Below are 23,747 nucleotides of genomic sequence, written 5' to 3' on the forward strand. Positions count from 1 at the left end.
CGTGCAAAACGCTAACTGTCAGTGCGAGTACTAATTGCAGATGTGCCAGTCTGCCATCATAATAAAATCAGAGGCAGGGCGGACATTAAGCATGGCTGCCTCATTTGTGGGGCCGCTGAAAAGGTAGCATAAATGAATATTTCATTACCTTAATTACTTAGGAATACTCCTTTCCGCCAGTCGTGGAATGAGTGTTGCTGTAACTAATTATGAAAAGTAATAACATTAGGGATACTGTGATTGCCAGTTTATAAGGCGGCGTCTGCTTGCTGTTGAGGTATAAACCATGTTGGGGAACATACGGCGAGGAGGAAGGAAGCTCGGCGGCGTCGCAGAGCGAGCGGGGCTGAATGCAGCCCTGATTATTTACCCCGGGACGCCGCGGTGCAGTAAACACACCACCTCAATCAAAGTTCACCTGGAGCAGCGCCCCGTCAGCACCGCCCCACCCTCCACGCCAAGCGCCCGCCGCCCGGCCGTGATGTACGACCACTGATAAGGTGGTACGGGGAGGGGGGAGGGGGGGGTGAGAAAAAAGGCAGCGTACAAGACCTGCTTTGATGGCCATGCTAATTCCTATAGCCCTAAGTAGTAAGAATAACAAAGTGGAGGGGAATTTATCTGAGGAATGCCAGAGCAAGACGGCCCGGCGATAAGGAAGTAGCTTCCCTTGGGTGGGGGAGAAGTAATTAGAGTGGGCTGACTGGCTGCTGCGATGGACGGACGGGACGGAGGTGGAGGGAAAGTTTGAAGCAAAACACCAGAAAAATATGTCTTTTTTTTTTTTCTTTCTTCATTTTTTTGGTGTGGAGTCTATTTGCAGCCCAGGCCTCTCGGTAATGACGGGGCACCACGCCGGTCCTGCAGGACTGCAATGACAGGAGAGCCCAGACACGCCGTTAAAAACCACTTCTGAGAGCAGAAAACCACCGAGAAGCAGGCAAACAGCTGAAAAACATCCTGGAGGCCCTGCAGCCGTGGAGCTCCAGCAAAGACACGCTGTGTCTCCGGCGCAGTCACAAGGCCCGGGTCTGAACTCGAGACTCCGTATCTGAATCGTCTCTGTGCAGGTTTGTAGGTCAGGAAATACCCGACTCCACCGCTCTATTAAATCCTTGACCTCCTGCTTGACCACTTTGCCCCCCCCCCCCAAAAAAAAACCTGAGCCCGAGGCCACGGAGAGCCCCCTCCTCCTCCTCCGAGCCGCGGCGTGTCAGAAAGGCTGAGGACAGGCCTGTCGGTGTGATTATCCCCCCGCTACCTGAAGAGGTGTTTGTTTGACATTCGCCGTTGACAGCGACGGGACATGAGGCGTTCGGGGCGGGGGCTCCCTCTCCAGTCACAACCCATTAACACGTGAAGTCACCGCTCAGATCCGCTGCCACACATGTCCGCTGCCTGCGCCGCGCATGACATTTAAAGCGGGGGAAGATGTGCTCTCCTTGACTCACTCTCGCCAAAGGTTAAACGCACTTCTGAATAACAAGGCCGCTCCTGACCGTTTCCCCTTTTGGCTGCAGCCTCCGCTTAGGAAGGTGCTTGATCAACGCCGAGATGAAAGCGTGGAAGTCAGAGAAATCTGTGCAACCGCAAAATGACCTAATTTTGTCCTAATCTGGCTTGGCAATCGGCTGCAATTAAATTGAGATAACACATCTGAATTTACTTCCACGCAAGAGGAGGAAGGAAGGAAGGAAGGAGGGAGCACAAAGGGAAGCAGACGAGTCCTCGTTAGTTCAAAAAAAAAAAGGTAAGAAGAGGGAGCACTTAGGTGGAGAAGAAGCGGGACACCTTGTGAATAATGAAGCACGGTGAGGAAGTGAGCCTGATCAAATAGCATGTTCTATTATGTTGAATTAAAGGTGGGAAGACGACGGAGCCGCATGGAACAAAAAAAAGAAAAAGCTCTAGATTTTTCCAGATGTCACCGAGCCTTAATCTGCCGATCTGTTATTGATTGTTCCACACGGCCGTGACCTTGCCAGAAGAGCTCTTCCACCCGACAATCAAACATACATCAAAGAGTGTGTGTGTGTGTGTGTGTGTGTGTGTGTGTGTGTGTGTGTGTGTGTGTGTGTGTGTGTGTGTGTGCGCGGCGCTTGCAGATCAGCTGCACCGACATCAGAGCAGAAAAACTGGAGGCTGCTTCAACACTTGTTTGCACAAAGGTGTCGTCTTAGAAAGAAAGAAAGAAAGAAATATTTCTAATGGGCAATTTGGAGGTGATTAGCTATTTTTTTTAGCTCACACACACACACACACACACACACACACACACACACACACACACACACACACACACACACACACACACACACACACACACACACACACACACACACACACACACACACACACACACACACACACGGGAGCTGGAAGCAGCTGCGGCGTGTTTGTTCTTTTTGATTTAATCTATATTTGATCCTGTGTGTTTCTGGATTAACACACTATCTTGTTTGTTAAAGACGCTTCATAAACAGAGCTGACAGGTCACTCGTGTTGGAATCAATACCAGCGCATCGCCTGCACACGTCGTGACATCAACATGCAGCGTGCAACCGGCAAGAAAAGGAGAAAGAAGGAAAAAAGGTTTTGTTCCCCGGAAAAGCGAGTTGAATATTCCTCCTCGACGAAAGAAGGAAAAAAAAAATCACATTTCATTTGTAGATTTGGAGGAACAGTTGGACTGCTATTGTTCAGGAAGGAGAAGTTGTTTTTTTTTTTGCTTAATTATGAAATGTGAATGTTAGTTTACACCTGCTCGGCAACCTGTCGCGCCCGCACGCCCTCGCACACGGGGAGAAAATGTCGAAAAATCAGAGGCGAGACGCGGCGCAACAACTGAATAAGTGCAAACAGCAGGACGAGGCGCAGCGGATGGGCCAAATAAAGACTTGCATTTTCACTTGAGAAAGACTCAAATGAGGCATGATATTTCAAAATGCATTTTTCCTTCCTACGCAATGCATAAAACATGCCGGCTTAGGGTAAAGAGTGTACACACGTAAATGAAAAGTCCAAATGCGTGCATGCAATTATTTGCCGGACCAGTGAAGTTTCAATTTCTCTCTTTTTTTTTTTTTCTTTTTTTTTCTGTGTGAAATTTGCAAAGGAGGAAAAACAGAAAACAAAAGAAAACAAGCAGGAAGGCATGAAATCAAGTCCGGGGAGCAGGAGAAAGACATCTGACTGCCGAGGAAGAGGAGGAGGAGGAGGAAGAGGACTGAAGCAACCTGTCAAACCCGGAGAGGGAGCACAGACACCTCGGAGTCTGTCACCTCTCCTCCATCACCCTCCATCATTCACGCCAGCCGAGCGGCCCCCGAGTCCGAGCGCCCGGCGCTCGCCTCGCCGCCGTGCCTCGCCACCGTGCCTCGCCGCCGTGCCTCGCTCCGCCTCGCCGCCGCCACGGAGCTCAACCAAGTTCAGCAGCAGTTCATCAGCACCAACTGCACCTTTTCTCTCGAGAAGCCAGAAGCACGCGGGGAACGCCACGCCGCCGCCGCCGCCGCCGCCACCGCCGCCGCCGCCACATTGTTTTGGACGCTGCATCATTATAGCAGTTTCAACATAAAGGGAAGTCGCCGGGGCACAGTTGGCTCACGATTGGCTGATTCATGGCTCGGTGTTAGTCAGGCAACGGAGCCCAGCCACCGCTCTCGCTTTCATCGTTCTTGGCAGGGCCCGCTTCTGTGTGTGTGTGTGTGTGTGTGTGTGTGTGTGTGTGTGTGTGTGTGTGTGTGTGTGTGTGTGTGTGTGTGTGTGTGTGTGTGTGTGTGTGTGTGTGTGTGTGTGTGTGTGTGTGTGTGTGTGTGTGTGTGTGTGTGTGTGTGTGTGTGTGTGTGTGTCACCCAAATAAAGTGTACCTTCTGTGGCTCTGCTTTTCCAAAACCAATGTGTCCCATCAAAAAAAAAAAAGAAAAGAAAAGAGAGAGATCACAGGAATTTGGAGTTACCACAACAACAGTGGAAAACAAGTGCAAACAACGCAGCTTCATATAAGGAGGAGGAGGAGGAGGATGAAGAGGGGGAGGAGGGACAGCGCAGGAGTTGTCATACAAAGAGTTAACCCCCTCCAACACCTCCAGCCGCTCCTCCAAAGCACGGGTTAATATCATGGCTGCCTGGTAAGGCATTATCCAGAACCTCAGTGAACAAAAGGGCCCTTTTGCAAACAGACTCCTGCTCCCCCCCACCCGAGTGTCCAAAGGTGTTTGCTGAAGTAAATCTGCCTAAATCCTGCGCAGCTTGGCCAGGAGGAGGAGGGAGGGAAGGTGTACCGATAATCCTTCTTCTTAACCCAAAAGAAAGAAAAGAAAGAAAAAAGTTCTGAGTGAGGAACAGAAAGAGAAAGGGAAGAAAGAAAACTGGAATCCATATCACATGATGCCCCCCTTCCCTCCTCCCCCTCCTCCTCCTCCTCTCCTTCTCCTCCTCCATTCCCATCGCCCCATCTTTGCTTAAGATTTGCATACATCCTGCCTGGGAATGAGATGATAAAGATATCCTGCTAATCATGTGGAGGACATGATTTTAAAGAGTGATTCTAAGCCTGCGACACCTGCTCCCCCTAAACCAGGAACGTGCGGCGCTGCGGAGTTGCTGAGAACTTTTGGATGCGTCTCGCTGCCAGACGCAGTGGAAAAGCACCTGCTCCCGACTCCTCTCTGCTTCTTCTTCTCCTCCGTGCACAATCCTCGTTTCTTCTTCTTCTTAAGTGTGAGTGGCCACGAATAGTGTGGGCATGCCATCTCGTAACACTATCTGTCTGTCAGGAGGGGCCCGGGCCTGAGCCGCAGTAAGGAGGCTATAAAAGGCTTGTATCCAGGGGACAACCAACAAACAACCACAAACACCCTAGTTATTTCTCTCCACCACCCACCCCACCCATCCACCCACCTCTTTCTCCCCATTTTTCCCTTCCTCTTCTTCTTTTTTTTCCTCCTCTCGTCTCTCTCCTCTCCTGCTCTTCTTTTTTTTTTTCGCCCCCCTTTTCATCTCAGGCCCTTTTTCTGATGCTGAATGCAAATGTGTAGCCCTGCTGCTGGCGGCGAAAGGGGCTGAATTGTGATTAAGAGGGAGAAGAAGAAGAAGGAGAAGAAGAAGAAGACGGAGAAGAAGAAGAAGAAGAAGAAGAGGAGCTCCTTTCTTTGTTCTCCCCCCGGGGGATGTTTACCAGGAGAGACACGGCGGATCAGATATGAAAGGCATTCAGGTCAGCATTGATGTGAGCGAAAGTGAAATCGTACCTAAGGCATTCCAAAGACCCGCGGTGTCAGGGGTCCGGGCTCGCCGGGCCTCTGCAAGTGTGTGTTCTCTGGCCGCCAGGCGAAAAATATCTTCACACAAGCAGGGCGGTCGAGGAACGAATAAAAAATGTGTCAAAAATGTTTTTTGGGCTTTTTTTTTTTTTTTTTTTTTTTTTAAGGAGTGGGGGGTGTGGGGGTAGGGGGGGGTGGGGGGGGGGGTGATGAAAGTTTTCTGTCCAGTGTCCAGGATGGAGTGGAGATGATCATTAGTCTTTTTTTTTTTCTTCTGTTCAATGTGTACGTGTGTGTGTGTGTGTGTTGGGGGTTGTTGAAGTGAAGGGGGGGGGGGGGGGGGGGGGTGTACAGCCACAAGCCATGCTATTTGCTTTTATCTGCCTTATCAAAGCATGAAAAAAACTGTGCATTGCTGCTGTGTGTGTGTGTGTGTGTGTGTGTGTGTGTGTGTGTGTGTGTGTGTGTGTGTGTGTGTGTGTGTGTGTGTGTGTGTGTGTGTGTGTGTGTGTGTGTGTGTGTGTGTGTGTGTGTGGGGGGGGGGGGGGGGGGGGGGGGGGGCTGCTGTTGCTGAGCTACATTCCTGCTTTAATTCCTTGTGGAAAGCACATATTAGAGGGTTTGTTGAATAACATATCAGCTTGAAAGCGGCAGATATCACACCACGCTGCCTCTTTGTGACACACACACACTAAATAGAATAAAATGAAATAAAACGAAATGGGAAAAAATAAATAAATAAATCAGGTGAGTTACGATCGCTGGGTCCCCTCATTGGAGGAATAATATTTGCAGGGCAGGAACGGCGTCGTTTCGCTGGGATCTGCTTGAAATGACAGGGATCTGTTGGGGGAGTCCATTCATTTTTATGTGGCTGGCTCTACACACTTGACTCACACACACTTTGAGCAGATGGATATATTTAGCTCGTGACGACTGCGGTGGAAGGAGAGCGCGAGAGGCAGGAAAAAAGGATGCAAAAGAGCTGAAATAATGCTGCAGTTGTGACAGGAGGAGTATGGCTCCTGATTATTAGCCTGCTAGCCCTTTAGCATGGGGGGGGGTTTGATTCGAGCACAAGGCCGGCGTTATAAAAATCATCCCTGGCCGTGTGTGTGTGTGTGTGTGTGTGTGTCCACCACGACAGTGTGGCCCCCCTGCTGCCTCCTGCTCTCTGATATCTCACAGTAATTATTTCACTTGCTTAAACAAAATAATCCCTGATTTCCCTCCACATGCACAACACTTTGCTCTGCTTCCTCCTGCTGGAAATTCATAAATAAGGAGCTATAAGGAGCAGCGCGAGCTCGCCGGCTGCTCCAACCCGTATGGGAATGGCAGCGCTGAATGGCGGCGGTGGACAACCCCCCGCCACTATTGACGGTATAAACATGTAAATGAAACACATTACCGCTGACAATCAATTGTCCGCGAGCGCCCTGCGAAACCTGCCCTCCTCCACATCCCCCTCTCTTTTTTATACCCCCCCCTTCTCACTCACGTCCCCCCAAAAAAATGCCCCTACCTAGAGGAGGGAAAATCTGGGAAAAGAAGAAGGGAAGAAGGGGGGTGAGAGGGAGAAAAGAGAAGAAGAAAGGGAGCACCTTGTCCCCCCCCAACACCCCCTCCGCTCGCCCTATTCTTCACTGCCGGAGCTGCAAACACAACTTTAAAAAGGCAGAGGAATAATAGAGATGGACAAATTGTTTAGATTGGCAGAAATCTGGTATTGTCTGCCTCTGAAAGAAATCACCCTCCACCCCCTCCTCCTCCTCCTCCTCCTCCTCCTCCTCCTCCTCCTCCTCCTCCTCATCTCTGCACATACCCACAAACACACACCCCATTTCTCTCCACCTTAAGCGTGAATTTGTGATAGCCTCAATAACTACATTCAGACGATTATATCAAACTCCAGCAGGCCGAGAGAGAGAGAGAGAGAGAGAGAGAGAGAGAGAGAGAGAGAGAGAGAGAGAGAGAGAGAGAGAGCGAGAGAGAGAGGCCTCATCTTTCTCTTACTGCCTCAGATTATGTAATCAGTGTATTTCCGAGGGTATGTCCCGACACTCAAAAGTCATCTGGGGTATCAAAAAAAAAAAAAAAAAGAAAAAAAAAAAGTGGATCAAACCATCAAACCGTGCAACATCTGCATTTCCTGGTGAGCTCATCACACAGAACGCTGCCACGGTGTGTGTGTGTGTGTGTGTGTGTGTGTAGGAGAGACAGAAATATGAAAAACATGGTGAAGACAAAAGCTAGAAAAAAAAAAAGCAAGAAAAGGGAAGAAGGCTTGTTTTTGACGCTCGCGCCGGTTGAATCATGTGAAAATAAGGACAGGTGTGTGCGTGCGCTCGCACAGCTGGATGTGACAAGCAACACCTGGCGAGGGCCAAACTCTCAAACGCTTCACGCTGCCGAGATCAAGTTTCACACCAGGAAACAGAAAAATATAAAGGAGAAGGGTTTCCTCTGGGTGCGGCGGCGGCGGCGGAGCGGCGGCTCGCAGCAAAATGTCGTTTTTTTGTAGCTTCTCCGTCATGAAGTGTTCTTAAATACCAGATGACAGACGGGGCAGCGAGTGAGTAAAGCTACTGTAGCACCTCCAGCCCCGAAGGCCAAACACTCATCTGGACGAGGGGAATGTCATTGGTTAGACAACTTAGTGAGCAAATGCCTCATTAATACTAATTGGCACTGAAATCCATGCGTCCATTTTGGAGAAAAAGCAGAGGAGTCGTCGGTGGAATCGACCGCGTCGAGTCGGGAATCACATCTCTGGTGGAAAAGTGGCGACTCCGGCTCCACCAAACATTTCCAAACCAGAAATAAAGACAGGTGGCGAACAAATTATAATTTACACCCAAACACGCCGGCGCCACCTCCAGAAGCCATTCACAGAAATTAGCTGTAATTGCACATATATCACATTTGTGTATATTCATGTGATTTGTTGGTTAGGAGGAGACGAGGCCGTCCGGGAGCGTCCGACCTCCATCTGCTGACACATTCAGCTTATTTATTCTGGGTTTTGTTTTGATTCTGCGCGGAGGATTTTCTCTGTGTTTGTGGAGAGAGTTGCTGTCCTGCCGGCCGTCACACGCTCCTCGCCCTGCCCTGCCATCCCTCCGCCGAGCCAGGCAGGAAGAGAGAGAGAGAGAGGGGAGAGGGGAGAGTGGCCAAGCCTCAATAAGCCTCTGCATTCCCAGGGGGGGAGGATTGAGGGGGTGAGGAGGAGGAGGGGAGGGGGGGATTGGGGGTCATCAGACAGAGCTTGTTGTTATGAAGAGAAAAAAGAATGAAGGGAAATGATATTTGAAATCTGTTTTCTTTAAAGGTACGAGCGGCTGGATGAGCGAGTGTGTTTCAGCCGGGAGATAAAAATATTCCTGAAACACTCTGCCAGAGCTCGCTGTCAGGTTTAAGGGTGTGAAAATTATATTTGCTTTGCTAATATTATTTTATCAAACGCTGCATTTGGTACAAAAGCCAAGGCTGCTTTTTCTCCCTCTCACTCCCCCTTTTTCCAAAACAGGTGGCCACAGCTAAACAGACTGCCATCTCCTCTGAACGCTCCTATTATCCCGCACATGTATGTATGTATGTATGGACATGGATATTTATATTTATATTTCCATGAGAAATCTCCACTCTGTGCTGTTTAGTGTGGAACAAAATGCTTGTCTGCTATTGATTGTCTCAAATCAATAAATGAAATCTGATCTAGATGAATAACCTGTGGGGGCAGAGATTAAAAAACTGTTGAAGAGAAAGCAAAGCAAATACAAGCCTGGACTGAGCACACACACGCACGCACACACACACACACGCGCACACACACACACACACACACACACAGCCTCAGCCAGTGTTTGGAGCCTATATGGAATAATCAGGAATAACGGGGCCAGGAAATGTCACTGCAGATTTGCCTCGTGTGGGAAAGTGTGCAGTCAAATGGAGAAAGAAAACCAACAAATCTCCACCTCCAGCGCTCCAGTCCAGACCCAATTAATGTCCTGCATTTATCGGACATGTCATCCTTTTTATAAACGACCCCTCCACTACAATAAACTGGAGATAACCGGTGGACAACAAGAACAAAAAATAAATAAAAATGCAGCGCTTAAAGAAAAAGTTAACCAACAATTTGCCGGATAACAGCGACAGTGCAGGGACTTGGAAAGCAGCTAAAGGCCCAGGAAAGACGGGAGAGCATCAGGATTACAGCAAATCAAAACTCAATCCCAGCGAGCAGCGGGCGTGAGCTCGGGTCGGTGACCGCAGCACCGTGCCCTCATGGCGGACATTGTCCCGGCACCGCTCCGCTCCAACTTTACAACAGCCACAACTTTTCAACTGCTCCGCGGCACCCTTTCCCCCCCCCCAACAATAAAAATACACAATTTACCCCCGCGGGAGGAGAGCTTCCGCCGGCTGTGGAGCACAACACGGGCGCATTACGCACAGTTTCTCCCGGAGAGCGGTCCCGTTATCCGTGCGCAAAGAGAAGCGCACCAGCCGCGGAGCCTCACACACCCCTGAGCCGCGGTGCAAGCCCTCACAACGCTCACATCCAGAGGAATACCCCCCCACCACCGTTAGGTCTGTGTCCCCCGTGATTTTCTTACCGTTTTTCCGTCTCGGGTTGGCTTGTTTTCGCCTCTTACACCTGGGGCCATCCGCCATGATCTCTTGCTTCATTGATAAGTGTGTGTGGGATCAGATGGCAGCTCGCATGGACTCGATTCCTTGATTTCAGCCTGATATCTGACGGGAAACACACACATACACACATACACACACACACACGCACGCACACATACACGCACACACGCACACACACACACACACACACACAGCCGCACCAACAATGTGGAGATTAGAGAGGGGGTCCACTTGCGCCGGACGCCGACAAGAAACTGAAAACGGGACTTGGATGGAGGGGCAGATTGTAAAAAAGAAAAAAGAGCCGTGGGTGAAAGTATGAGAAGGAGCTGAGAGGGGATCCGTGTTCTCATTCTCATTTCAGCTCAGAGCCATTAACAGCCCAGCAAACAGCTCAAACACAAATATTATATTTTATTCTTCATTTGCCAAATCACAACTCATTTAAGCAGAGAGGAGTTCACAAAAATAAACAGTTCTTATTTTCTTATTTCATTTATAAAAGTTTCCCGAGCGCGTTTTGCTTTTCTCCTCAATAAATACGTTTTTTTTTTTTAAATTTAAATAAAAAACTATTTACTCATTTTTAATAAAGTGTCACAATCTGTCCCCGTTTGGCGCTTTAAGTCCAGGTTTGGCGAAGCAGGTTAATAAATGAAATGTGAGTGAAATTTTCAGGCCGGATCCAGAGTCCGTAAAGCCGAGAATGAGTGTGAGCTTGGAAATCAGCCTTGACTGTGTGGTCTGATTAAAACTCACAGAACTTCAATAAACACGGGTACGCCTCAGAAAATTGCTCTTCTTGCTTTAATAAACTGAATCCACACTCTGTTGTCAACAGTTAATAAATAACAGATGGGGAATAATTGTTCAAATATGCAAAATGAGTCCGGACTATGGGAGGAAAAAAAATCTTTAAAGGCACAAATGGCGCATAAACAAAAGCGATAAGAGTGAAATGGTGTGTGTGGGTTTGTTCGCTCCGCCAGCTCATTTATCAGCGCAAATCCCCTCAATATTAGGAGAAGTGGATACTGACAGGATGGACGTTTTCTTGGTTGTTGGATGGCAGAAGGAGACATTAATGTAAAATGGGACGCACGTCGCCGTTTCTCTCTCCACGCGACAAGCGGTGCTGTGCGGCGCCAAACGGCCGCTGATCGGCACTCGGTCCCCGGCTCCGAGAGGCTCGCAGGACGCCTCCGCACCAAAAGGAGGTGGACGAAAAAAAATAAAAAAAAATCCCAACACACGCACCTTCTCTCCACCTGCGCAGGTAAGGCGAAGTTGAGCTCCAGAGTGCGACGCGGGCGGGCGCGCGCGCGCGGAAGTTTAATATCCAACAATTTCCAGAAAAAACAAAAACACAAGGCGTCTGTAAATAACAAAGTGAGGAGGCACGTACCTGCTTTTTTAGGAGGTGTAAAGAGGTGTCTTGTGAATAAGGAGTTTCGAGGAGGGATGATACCGGAGCGCGTCGGTGAGCGGATCCTTTTCCACCGGTGATAATAAAGCCTTAGAAATAAAGCCTTAGAAATAGTTGGGAGGAGGGAGGGACCGCTATTCCTGCTAGGGCAGGTTTACAACTGATGTCTTACACCCACTCCAGGAAACAAACCTGGGTAGGGACTGACGTGTTACGCCTCTTCTAATGACATTTTTTTTCTTTCCACCTCCTTTTCTTTGCCGTGTAACACAGAGGAGAAGCCCCCTGAAACGCACGCCACCTATCTTCACGGGAGGGGATAATTGAGGAGAGCCAAACGTGAGCATCTTCTGGGTTGAACGTGAAGTTTTTTTCCTCCCTCCCTCCCTCCCTCCCTCTATCTCTCTCTCCCCCTCTTTTCTTTCCCTCACTCTCCTCTCTCTTTCACCATCTCTTCTCTTTTTGAGTGAAACCAACTATGTCGGGCTTCGACGCGGAGCACAGAACAGGCGACACTGAGTGAGTGTGTGTGTGCGGGAGAGCGAGAGTGTGTGTGTATATGTGTTTTTTGCGTGTGTGTGTAGAAGGGGGGAGAAACTTGGAGTGCGTCCACGGCGGCCGCAATCATGTAAGGATTATTTTTTATATATCCATTTAATTGCAGAATAGGCAGAGCTGTTAACGCAGGATGCAAATCCACAGATTCTTTATTATTTTAATTGGCTGCAAACTGTTTGACGAGGTTTGTTTTTTTATAATTCAAATTTTGGTAAAAACGCAGGTTTTTATTTTTTTTTACTGTGAAATATGAATCTAGTGTGGAGCTATTTTACGCGTTTGTATTTAAATTTTAACGAACGCAATTTATTTAATATCAGGGCTTCAATTTGCTTTATTGTAATTATTATATGTCTTTGGAGAAAATTAAAAGATCAAACTTCCTCAGAGTTTTAACCGTGTATAAATTTGTGGAGGACGAAATGGGACTTTAAAGGTTTAAATAAAATAACGCGAGTGCAGAATAACGGGGGGTAATTGTTCAATGACCTGCGGTGATGTTACCTGCGTGCGTCACGCGCCGCGCGCTGCAGGTACATCACCGTCCGTGCCCACCTCTGCAGGGCGTGGAGGAAAGAAACTAAAATATTTTATTTGCACGAGTCATCCTGCATTTCCAAACCCCTTCAACCAAAAACGAAGCGAAGAGGATTCTCGTTTTAATACAAGTGTGTCAGCCGGCGGTGACGGACGCGACCCGCAGCCTCTGCGGGGACTCTGCTGACACTGAAGGAGCTGCAGGAGGAGCACAAAGTGCAATAAAGTCACCGCAGAGAGCCCCGCACACACTGACAGTCCCCGCAGGAACATTACAGGAATATTCCAACGTTATTACAGTGATTTTTCGTTGTGGACGCCACTTAAACAGGATGAATCTCGCATTTATTACAGAAGTCAACCATCTCAGCCATGTCTGACTCCAACTCAGAGAGAGAGAGAGAGAGAGAGAGAGAGAGAGAGAGAGAGCGAGAGAGAGGAAGCTCCACCTTTGCGGCTCCCTGATTGGTTATGTAAATAAAGTATTATTTTGTGTCCTGTCCTCCTGCAGTTCGCCACTGTATGGCTAATTAAATCATCAATCAAGGGGCTGAACTGGTTGATGCCCCCTCACACGCTCCTTCTTCACTCCACCCCCCCCAACACCCCCTCCAAAAAAACACACACAAAAAAAAATCAGATGCGGCAAAAAGAAGTCACATAATGACGGATTCTTCATTTGCAGTCAAATGTTGTCCAACTTTTGTTTCCTAACTTGTCTGCGCGTTCAGGACTACGCGTAAATGCCAGATTTGTTCCAGTTATTGGTAACTTTTGTGGGGCTTTCTGACAATTCGCCCTCCATTAAAATGTGGCTGACGGGAGCCCGGGGTGGGTGGAGAACGGAGCGCGCCGCGGCCGCGGCCGCCTCACCTCCCTGTTTGTCGGGACCAAAGTGGATCCAGTCCTGGGTGAATTATCGTCATGCGTAATTTAGCACCACGGTGCGTGCATGGAGACGAAGCAGTCGGACCCCCCCCCCCCCCCCCCTCGAAGCCACCCCACCCTCCTCTCACTCACTCACACACACTTGAACCAGAGCTCGAGCTCGGCATCCCATTCATCCGCGCGCGCCTGGAGTGGCACCTCTCCTCTCGCCTTTTACGCACGCGGGCTGCGCTCCGCGGGGCCGCACATTCACCGTGAAAACGGATTACAGTCGGTGTGTGACCTATAGGGGGACCTTGTGCTTAATGAATATATTGGTTTAAATGAGAGGAAGAGGGGGGGAGCAACATTCACACATGTATGATTCATATTTTCTTCTCACTCATTTTGTAAATTTTGTGCAAAAATGTTGCAGGCAGGATGATCAGAAATGTGTTATTTATGAGGTGGATTGTCAGATTTAAAGCCATGAAACATCTGTTATTATTTAAACATGTTTTTAATTGTGTTGTCTCATTTTTTCTTTTGTTTCATTTATTTATTTTTGCCTCTGAATAAAAACCTGGCCGTTTCTGGCAGCACATTATCCGCCCCGGCTGATTTTTCTCAGAGTTGAAATGTTGCCCCAGAAAAATCAATAGGTGGAAATTCGCTTGGGTTTAATGGTTTTTAATGTCCAACACCTAAATTAGGAGCTGTGCAGTTGTGCAGCTGTGTGCCTCAGGCGTGACTGCTGATTACGAGATTATAATCCTAATTTTCTCTCAGTGTGAGAGTGTGTGAGCAGAAAGAGGAGCACTTGGAGTGTTTTGGACGGCGTGAACACATAAAGACAGTAGTGCAGCGCGGCTGTTGGAGCATTTTGCAGTATTTAGGGAATCTGTCAGTCTAATTGCCACTTCTGTTTGTATGAACTATTGAGTAGTCGGGTTACACTCACTACTACATTGTGTGTACACTGTCAGCTGCTGTTACATGACCCAATCCCTCAGCAGCCTGCACGAGCTTATGCAACCAGAGCGGCAACAAACACAATTCATTAGGAGAACTCATCACTCAGCTGATGCCTCCAGAGGTCACATCCTCCACCACAGACTGCTGCAGTTTGGGAGAATTTGGAAAAAAATTTAAATATTCAGGGAAAAAAGAAAAATCACAGATTTGGCCTCGTGTTCAGCCGTCACAAAATAATTGATCATTTTATTTGTACTATTAATAACACATCAGTCTATTTGTTTCCTTGAGGTCAAAGGTCATATTTTTAGATAAATATATTCAAATGAATAATGTGCCGAAGCTTCATAATATTGTACAACAGCAGCCGAACAATACTAATCTGAAGAGAAAGACATCACTGAGCCGATATAATTACTCACAGGAGGTCGTACGTCATCTCCAAAGAGATAAAACGTCATTCAGATGCTTTGAAATTGGAACATTTTGGGGGATAAATTGACTGAAATTGATTCATTTCTCACATGAGGACAAATGACGTTAGAAGAGGTTTGATTTTCCAGGTATAAATGTGTCATTTCAGAGCAGCGTTCTGAGAGAGAGCTGCATTAATGAGAGGGAAATCAGCTCTCTGGCCATCTGATACGTGATATTCATCAATGGAAATGTCACAACGCTCACGCAGAATATCGGCCTGGCTACAATCAGTGTTTTTACATAATCACAGGGTTACAGTAAAATAAGAGAGAGAGATGCCGTTGCAGAACACGCCCCAGGACTGAAACATGTACATGTTGTGCATTCAACAACTCCGCCGCCAGGCGTCCCTGATTATTGGCCTAATTTAGATCTGTGAGAGTCACATGACGCTGATGAATCTGAGCCCAGTGCTGCTCGTGGAGGAGACGCAAACCTGCTGCCACTGCCACTAGACCCATGAGCAATTCATGTCCTCTGAGTTCGGAGGAGATTTTCTGGGGGAAATAAAAAGTGTGTGACGGGGTCAGGAGTGTGTGTGTGTGTGTGTGTGTGTGTGTGTGTGTGTGTGTGTGTGTGTGTGTGTGTGTGTGTGTGTGTGTGTGTGTGTGTGTGTGTGTGTGTGTGTGTGTGTGTGTGTGTGAACGTGACTCTATTTTATTGTACTTCACGTTTTTATTCACATTTTACCTCCACCCAGAAGTTCCTGAAAAGAGTGTTAGAAGTAAACATTAATATGATGATGATGAGGATGAAGATGACCTTTAGTAGCTTCATGTTCCGTGTTGTTCTCCTCCTCAGTATTTTTCCTCTATTGATCCGTATTGATCTCTGCTGCATTTCCTCTGGGCTCGTTCAGCTGCGAACACTTCAGACTTCACACGGGGAAAGTTTGGCAGATTGTTCTCCTGACACTTCCACTGTCATGGCGCACAGCGGGCAGCGGCGTTCCGTCCATGGCGGGGAACCTGGACTCTGCAGGAGGATCTAATCTGCAGTAATTCAAGGTGGGCCGGCGGCTGTTTGAGCCCTTCAAGGCTCCAATAAAACACGCTCGCTGCCACCGATGGAGGAGGAGATAAAACATCTCCTGGCCGGCTGCTTTCAGAGACACCAGATCTAAATGTGACTCTAATGCAAATACAGCTCACATCTGGAGCCTCGCTACGGAGGAGAGTGGCAGTGATTTTTAATAACGGGCCTGGATGTCTGCAGAGCTTTGCTTTACATGCACACAACACTCCTCCAGCAGCTTTTATTGGAGGAGCATGGAGACGCGGGGCGGTGATGCTTTCCTCATGCATGCTCACATTCAGCACATGACATCCCTCAGACGTGAAGTAAGAGGGGATTTTCTCCACATAATCTCACTCCGATGATTCAGATTTGCCCGCAGTTTGGAAATGTCACAAAACAACATGAGGACTTTCTATTGATTAGTGGAGTTTGGAGCAGTGAGACACTTCAAAGGTTAAATTTAACCGCGGCGGGGGGGGCGGAGGGTGTAAATACAATTACCATCGCCTCATGTGATGGAGACAATCAAAGGAAGCCGCTTTGACCAGAAAGTGAGTCCAAGAAAGAAAGAAAAAGAAAAAGGGAGGGACGTTTTTTGAAAAACAATTGAAAACAGCTGTCAAGTGGCTGCCGCTCGGCTCTGCTCGCACTGCCAGTGTTTCACCCTCTTTAATTAAAATAAGGGCTGGAGCTGGTGTTCAGAAGCATCCCAGATCACATCTCCTCCTCTCCGTGCTTGTTTGTGGCTCTTCCAGCTCCGCGACATCAAACTCAACATCTCTCGACGGGGCCCGGCTCTGTGATGGCCGCCGCCGCCGCCGCCGCCGCCACGCCACAACCACTCCACAGATTGACGGACAATTAAAGAGCGCGAGGCGAAGGCTGCGGCGTGTGATCTGCGAGAAGTCCTCAAACATGCAAAATGAATTTGGTTTACATCGGCCACGAGCGGGGGGGGGGGGGGGGGGGGGGGGGGGGGGGGGAGAGCGCTCCGTTCTGATCTCCCCTCGGCTGCCAGAAGAAAAAGAGAACAAGATCGCTGCATCGCCGCAGAAACAAACGCTCACACCAAAAACTATTGATTCTCTTATGTTGTTCTTGTTCGCTGCAGACGGAGCGCAGACGCCAACAAATGACCACTTATACGACTGAGACGCTCACAAAGACAAACACAGTGAGTGTGTGTGTGTGTGTGTGTGTGTGTGTGTGTGTGTGTGTGTGTGTGTGTGTGTGTGTGTGTGCCTGCAGAAGGAGGTCACACACACACACACACACACACACACACACACACACACACACACACACACACACACACACACACACACACACACACACACACACACACACACACACACACACACACACACACACACACACACATACAAGCTGCAAACTTTTGTCTGAGTTGAAGAGGAGCTGCATCACCTGAGTCTGTTCACATTAACCCTTTACAGCCCGGCTGACCTTTAATCTTAATCTTAAAGTGTTGTTAATAATCTGACAGGAAGCCCCTACATTCATATATTTGTATTTATTCTGCAGTCCTGCTCTCCTGTTCAGACCTGCAGACGGACAGACGACGGATCTATGGACTGGATTCTCATGGTGTTTTCTATTGTGTTTTCATATATTCTCATCTGTCCCATAGAATGTCCTGTGAATGAATCATGTTTTCTCATACAATTTAATTTCACACATTCATGTGTATTTCCATGTATTTGCATGTATTCTCATTTATTTCTCAGTATTCTCACTTTTGGATTCTCATTTAATCCTAATAAAATAACTTGTTCTCATCCCGTCTATGTTTTCTCATATATTTTCAACTAACGCCATATATTCTTACAGGTTTGCAAGTTTTCGTGAGTATTTATTTTGCATTCTCATATACTGTCATGTATTGTCAAGTATGTGTAAGAATTATTTTATCATCTAGCGTAGTTCTTTTTTATAATTTCATGAGTTTATCATTGTTAGTTTGGAGCCAACATGAAGCCAACAGACCTGCTCTCATGAGTTAAAGTATTATTTTGATCAAGAGCTCTAAAAAAAACCATCATTACTCATAAAAACTTTTACTTTGAGCCAATAAATCATTCTGATCCTTCAGAGCCGACGTGAGATATGAATAGACGCGTGTCCGTGTGTTTATTCCAGCGGTGATCATCAGAGTCTTCAAACATCGGAGGAGTTTGAAGATAAACTAAATAAATGAGAGCAGAAGAAGAGCCTCTGTGACCTGCATCGATCGCTGGCAGGAGAGTATGAGAAACAATCTCCCCGTGTTTCTTCTCCTCGGTGGGTTTATTAGGTACAGCGAGGGTTCAACCCTTCCCGAGCTCTGCTCCAGCAGACCCAAGCTCTCTGCTTTGAATCATTAAAAACCTTCCTGTGTGGAGTCTGCATGTTCTCCCGCTGCTCGTCTCTGAGTCCATCAATTTGAAAATACAGAATCAGCATCCGGCTGGATTTGCTGTGTTTTGCAGTCTCAGTCTGAGCTGCTCCTGTTCCCTCCAAACTGACAGGAAGGTGGTTAAAAAGCTGCACTAAACATCTAAATGGTCACTTGTGTTAAATGTCCTGATTATTATAACAATGAAAAGACGTGACATCACTTCCTGCTGGGGAGTCTAATTGATTTCATGACAACAAGTTTCACAATCATTAATAAAACTCTGAATTTAACATGATATCAATGAACATCTATCAGGGCTTGGCTGAGGGTCAGTGGACCGACTCGTCCTCCTGTCCCAGGGGTTGGCGGTTTGAATCCCGTCTTTGTGTTGGCGATCCCTGCAGTACTCTGACCTGTGTAATCAATGAGAACGGTGTCCTGCCTTCCCTCTTCCCAATAGAGTCGATTCCCACTAAATGGCACCAAGTGGTGTTTATTTACTCAGACTCTGAGAAGTTGGGGTTGAAATATCCTTCAGCAACACCGCGGGCTGGATCCCCCCCCCCCACCCCCCCGGTGTGATGAGGGGTTAAAGCAGTCGGAGGTTCGGAGCGACGGCGTTGGGATTAGACGTGACGGCTCGCTCCGACTATCTGCAGCCACCAAAACAAACCCGGCACATTTACTGTACTTCACAAATAAAATGGTTTTGATTGGGATTCTGATAGATCCCTCAAGAAAACTTTTTACTGCGAGATGATGAAGAAAAAAGAAAGACTCATCGCTGGCTGGGATGAATAATTGACGGCGTCTCCGATGAATAATTAATCAAACATTTGAATAATTGTTGTAGCTCTAATCTCGACAGACATTTGCATATCAGCGTGCTCTTAATATCTGCCTCTGTATATGAGTTTACATCCTCTCAGGACGCCGAGACGGAGTGAAGAGATCTGACTTACATCTGCAGAATCCTTGTCCGGCTCTGCCGCACGCCGGCTCAGGACGAGGCTGCGCTGCCGGGGAGCAGAGAGGAAAACAAGATGTGCAATCTGGTGCAACCAAACAACAAGCTGCACCTCCATCCCGACTTCTCTACAATAACCTGACGACTCCTCTGCTGAGGCTCAACCTCCCGGTGTCAGGAGGAACATGGCTGAAGCTCTGAAGTGATTCCCAGTCTGCTTGTTAAGCACCATGATAAGAGTAAACACTCTGGATCCAGAGCCAAACATCAGGTTTGTTTTTAGCTTCGACTCACTGCAGCCGATCCTAACTTCACTTTTAAAACACCAGAAAAGTTCAGATGTTACGTCGGTGTGAATAAGTAAAGAACACAACGAAGCACGAAGAAGTCAAATTAAAAAAAAAAGATTCAACAGTGGGAATGCAGGTTGGTCCAGTCTGGAACCGTCGTACCTGTTAACAGGGGGTTTCTGCAGCATGCAGCAGCTTTAATTCTCTGGTATGAGAACAAATCAGCCCTTTTTATTAATGCACAGTCAGAAACTGCCATTTTAACCTCTGACCTTCACATTCTGGCACTTTTTTATGACTGATTGGATCCTGCTTCATTGTTCTGCTTGGCTCATGTAAACCTCTCCGAGACTCTGACAAGGCATCAAATTACAGACCGACTCTGAAAAAAGACGTGTTGAGAAACACACTGTGTGTGTGTGTGTGTGTGTGTGTGTGTGTGTGTGTGTGTGTGTGTGTGTGTGTGTGTGTGTGTGTGTGTGTGTGTGTGTGTGTGTGTGTGCGGCAGGTAGATGTGGGAGTTGAACTAAATGTCAGGCAGTAACCCGGAGCCTGCGCCGAGGCGGCTGCCAGCGTCTCCGTCCCGTAAACTGACTTTGACCCGCGTTTTCCTCGCGTCGCAGTAATGAAACACTTTGTTATGTTGGGGGAGAGGCTGCGGTCGGGGTTAAATATTGTCGAGGAGATTCAACTCCTGCAATGTTTAACTTCAGCCGGAGCTTCCAGTGGCCCCGGAAAACCTGCGCCAACACCAAACACGCTTCGTCCACCGTGAACGACCAGCTCCGCCTGCCATCGTCAAAAACCTGCAAGACAAAGACGAGGGGCAACTACACAAACCCACATCATCACTCAGACCGCAGAAACGGAGGTTTTCTGCAGCGTTGAACCGGCAGCCTCTCCCACAGTTCCTTTGCATTATTTCCCAGACTAACTGCTCCGTCTCATGAAGCTTTCAGCCCCGCAGGACTCGGGGAAAGTGGCGTCACGCTCTGCGGCGTGGGCCCATGCCTCCTCCCTGCGCCGGCGTCCGCAGCGTTCGTCATCGTGACACTCCAAGGGAAGTTGACGTGAGGCGGAGCAGGAGGCCGGCGGCCGCTGAGCTCAGCGGTTTCTAACTCGCACCCCCCGCCCGCCGGGGTTCATGTCATGTTCTGGATGCTCACACACACCTGCACCTTACAGCGACACTCAACATCTACCAGTAAAACAAGTATTCCACTTCTTTATACTCAATGTACTTTTAGTTTAGAAGGACAAAATATTGAGAAGGAAGTCAAAACTTTGAGTAAAATGCTTTAAAAGGTCAAACAACATGTGAATATAAATGTTAAAAACATAAAACAAAGAACAACTATATTGTATTTGATGCTATAGAAATAAATTTGAATTGAATTGAATGGATTTTTTTTAATAAAAACCTTAAACCTGATAAAAAAGTAAAAGTAAAAAAGCTGAGAAAACTATAAATCTTAAAAAGCCCAAATCATTTTTTTATTTAAATGAGAAAAATTTTAAAATGTAAATGTTGAAAATATGATTTTTTTAAGAAAACAAAATCATTAGAAAACTGAGAAAATGTGCAAATAGATGTAAAATAACCTGTGAAAAATTCAATACTTAAAAAATACCTGAGACTTTAGACTTTAACACTCTGATTCTAAAGGTGCAGGTACGAATCCCACGTCAGTGTAAATATCTTTATTTTGACTTTTCTTCATCGTCACTCAATTGTTTTAATTTAAATGGTTGTAATAATAAAGTTAAAGACTTTGACTTGGTTGTATGATTGAGATGATGTACTGGTGTGTGTGTGTGTGTGTGTGTGTGTGTGTGTGTGTGTGTGTGTGTGTGTGTGTGTGTGTGTGTGTGTGTGTGTGTGTGTGTGTGTGTGTGTGTGTGTGTGTTGTCAGAAGCTTCCTGGATTGAAGAGACTGTTGTCCACAATTGACTGTGACAATTAGGATCCGATGGGAGGCGAGTGGAGCACTTAAAGGCTAATTTACATGTCACTTTGCTGCATTAAAGAAAAATAAAAAGGAAAAATAGTGAGAGGAGAGATATCCCCCCCCCCCCCTCGCCCCCCCTCACCCCCCCCCCCCCCCTCCCCTCCGCTCTCTATCTACTTTTTATTCCTGCATGCCTTGTAAACTGTAATTTGTACACTGCTTAGGGGGACTGTGCAGAGGAGAGGCAACCTGCATTTCCATTTGAAAGGAGGCAATCACAGGCCACTGCTGAGCCTATTGTCCGCTGGTGGTGGCGGTGGGGTGGGTGGGGGTGGGTGGGGGTGGGGGGGCAGTTAACCTTGTGCTGCTGTTTCACACCGTCTGTAAGTCAACCTGGACGAGCTGCTCCTCCTCCATCACGTCACCACAGATTGAAGCAGGAAAATCCCACCTGAACTAGTCTGTGTCTCTGTTCAGCCTCGGAGACGTCAGTCATCATAAAAGTATTTTTAATAAAGAAGTATGAGCTCGTTTCCTTTCTAAATATTACAGGATGTATTATGTGTTGGTCGTGAGGTTATTCAGAGGATTCATTGGGGAAAGTTTTGACTTGAGTGATCCAGTGTCTTATTATAGATTATTTTCAATCTGGATTACAGACTAGAGAAATTAATAAAAAAAAAGAACAAATTGTAAAAAATATTTTGACAAAATTTGAAAGAAAAATGTTCTTGTTCAGATCTTTGATCTTTATTCTTTGATCTTTATTCTTTAATCTTTATTCTCCACATTTCTAATCAAACAGGAAGAGAAAGAATAAAAAGTTTTGATTTTAACTTCATTAAAAACAAAACAAAGAACTTTGTTCAAACCATTTGAAATCTAAATGAACATTTATTCATCCATCCATTAATTCATTCATTCATTCATCAGTATACGTCTTTACAAATCTACTTCATTTATTCACGTTATAAATCTGGATGAAGAATAAAATATTGTCAACCTCATGTTTTCTATCAATTCATTAAAGTTTTTAAATGTTGGGATATATATATATATATATTAGTATTTATAAATGAGGAACTTCAACAGGAATCTTTGAAAAGACTTTCATTTTTACCCAAAATGGTTTTTTTAGATTCTTGAATTTGAACCTTCTTATTAAGCAAAATGAAGAATTTAACAATAAACACTGTTTTAATCACATGAACATTTACAGAAGCTCGAATATCCATTAAAAAAACTACTTTATTTAAAAAAATGTAATCTTATCTTAATACAAGAATAAAAATCGTGAGAAAAAATGAAATTCCACTTATTTTGTAACTGTGGTTGAAAGATTCCACATTAATCTAATAAAAATCTATTTAAAAAGAATTCCCACTTCATTTAAATGAAGTTTAATTTGTTCAATCACCAAAATTTAACTAACCTAAAGTTTATAAAACACAAAATTGTGTGATAATCTCTAATTTTACCCAGAAATTGACCTTTTTTTAATGAACTTTGAGGCTTTTAAGCTTCTATTTGGAGTTAAAGTTGCGTCAAACCTTCCCACCTTGTATTTTCCTCATGAATTCAGACGCGCCGCGCCGCCGGCGCCCTGAGGCGTAGCTTCGGCGACCATGAGGTTAACGTCTCCCGCGTTTGATGGGAGCGAATCCGTCACTCCAGCATTAAACTGGATGGACTGAACAGGTGGAAGCAAACGACTGCTTCACTTTATGTCTCCATCGTTTTGAAGCACATTTCAAAGTTTGCGTTGTAAACAATGTTCACCTCTCGGTGAATGGCGGGGTAAACAGCTTTTAAAGAGCAGCGAGCGCGGCCTCCGGGGGACATACTTAGTTAGAAAACAACATCTTTAATCAGGTTATGATCAGTTATGGCCCTAAAAGCCCCAAATCAGCTGGAACAAACAGGCCGTCCCTCGGCTCTTCCTCATGGCTGAACTTTCTTTTCTTCTGCTCTGACAGGCTGTTTGTGACAGGTGCACAGTGTGTGTGTGTGTGTGTGGAAATGTGTGTGTGAAAGAGCTCCCTCCCTTCATCCATCTCTCTCTCTCTCTCTCTCTCTCTCTCACACACACACACACACACACACACACACACACACACACACACACACACACTCCTGCTGTCCTTTCAGAGAGAACACAGAGCGGACAGAGTGTGTAGAGAAACAGCAGGTTGATGGGATAATGCCCATCATCTGTTGCACCGTGTCATTTCTGTGCTGCCATAACCTGCTTTTGTAACGGCCCTGCACACACACACACACACACACACACACACACACACACACACACACACACACACACACACACACACACACACTCTCATAGAAAAGAGGCCAAAATAAAA

The 23,747-nt window shown here is 46.6% G+C and overlaps 1 protein-coding gene across 1 annotated transcript in view; it reads right to left on the reverse strand.

The window, feature by feature from the left end:
• The window catches only part of zeb2b (zinc finger E-box binding homeobox 2b), a 74,549-nt gene extending 62,970 nt beyond the window's left edge, over nt 1–11,579 (reverse strand). Inside the window, 2 exon segments of the mRNA XM_080493110.1 lie at nt 9,890–10,028; nt 11,332–11,579. Coding sequence (XP_080349236.1) covers nt 9,890–9,962 — 73 coding nt within the window. The 5' untranslated portion in view covers nt 9,963–10,028; nt 11,332–11,579.
• Between the last annotated feature and the right edge of the window lie 12,168 nt (nt 11,580–23,747).

This window comes from Lipophrys pholis (assembly GCF_963383615.2).
Source record: "Lipophrys pholis genome assembly, chromosome: 23".
In the NCBI taxonomy this organism is placed as follows: Eukaryota; Metazoa; Chordata; class Actinopteri; order Blenniiformes; family Blenniidae; genus Lipophrys; species Lipophrys pholis.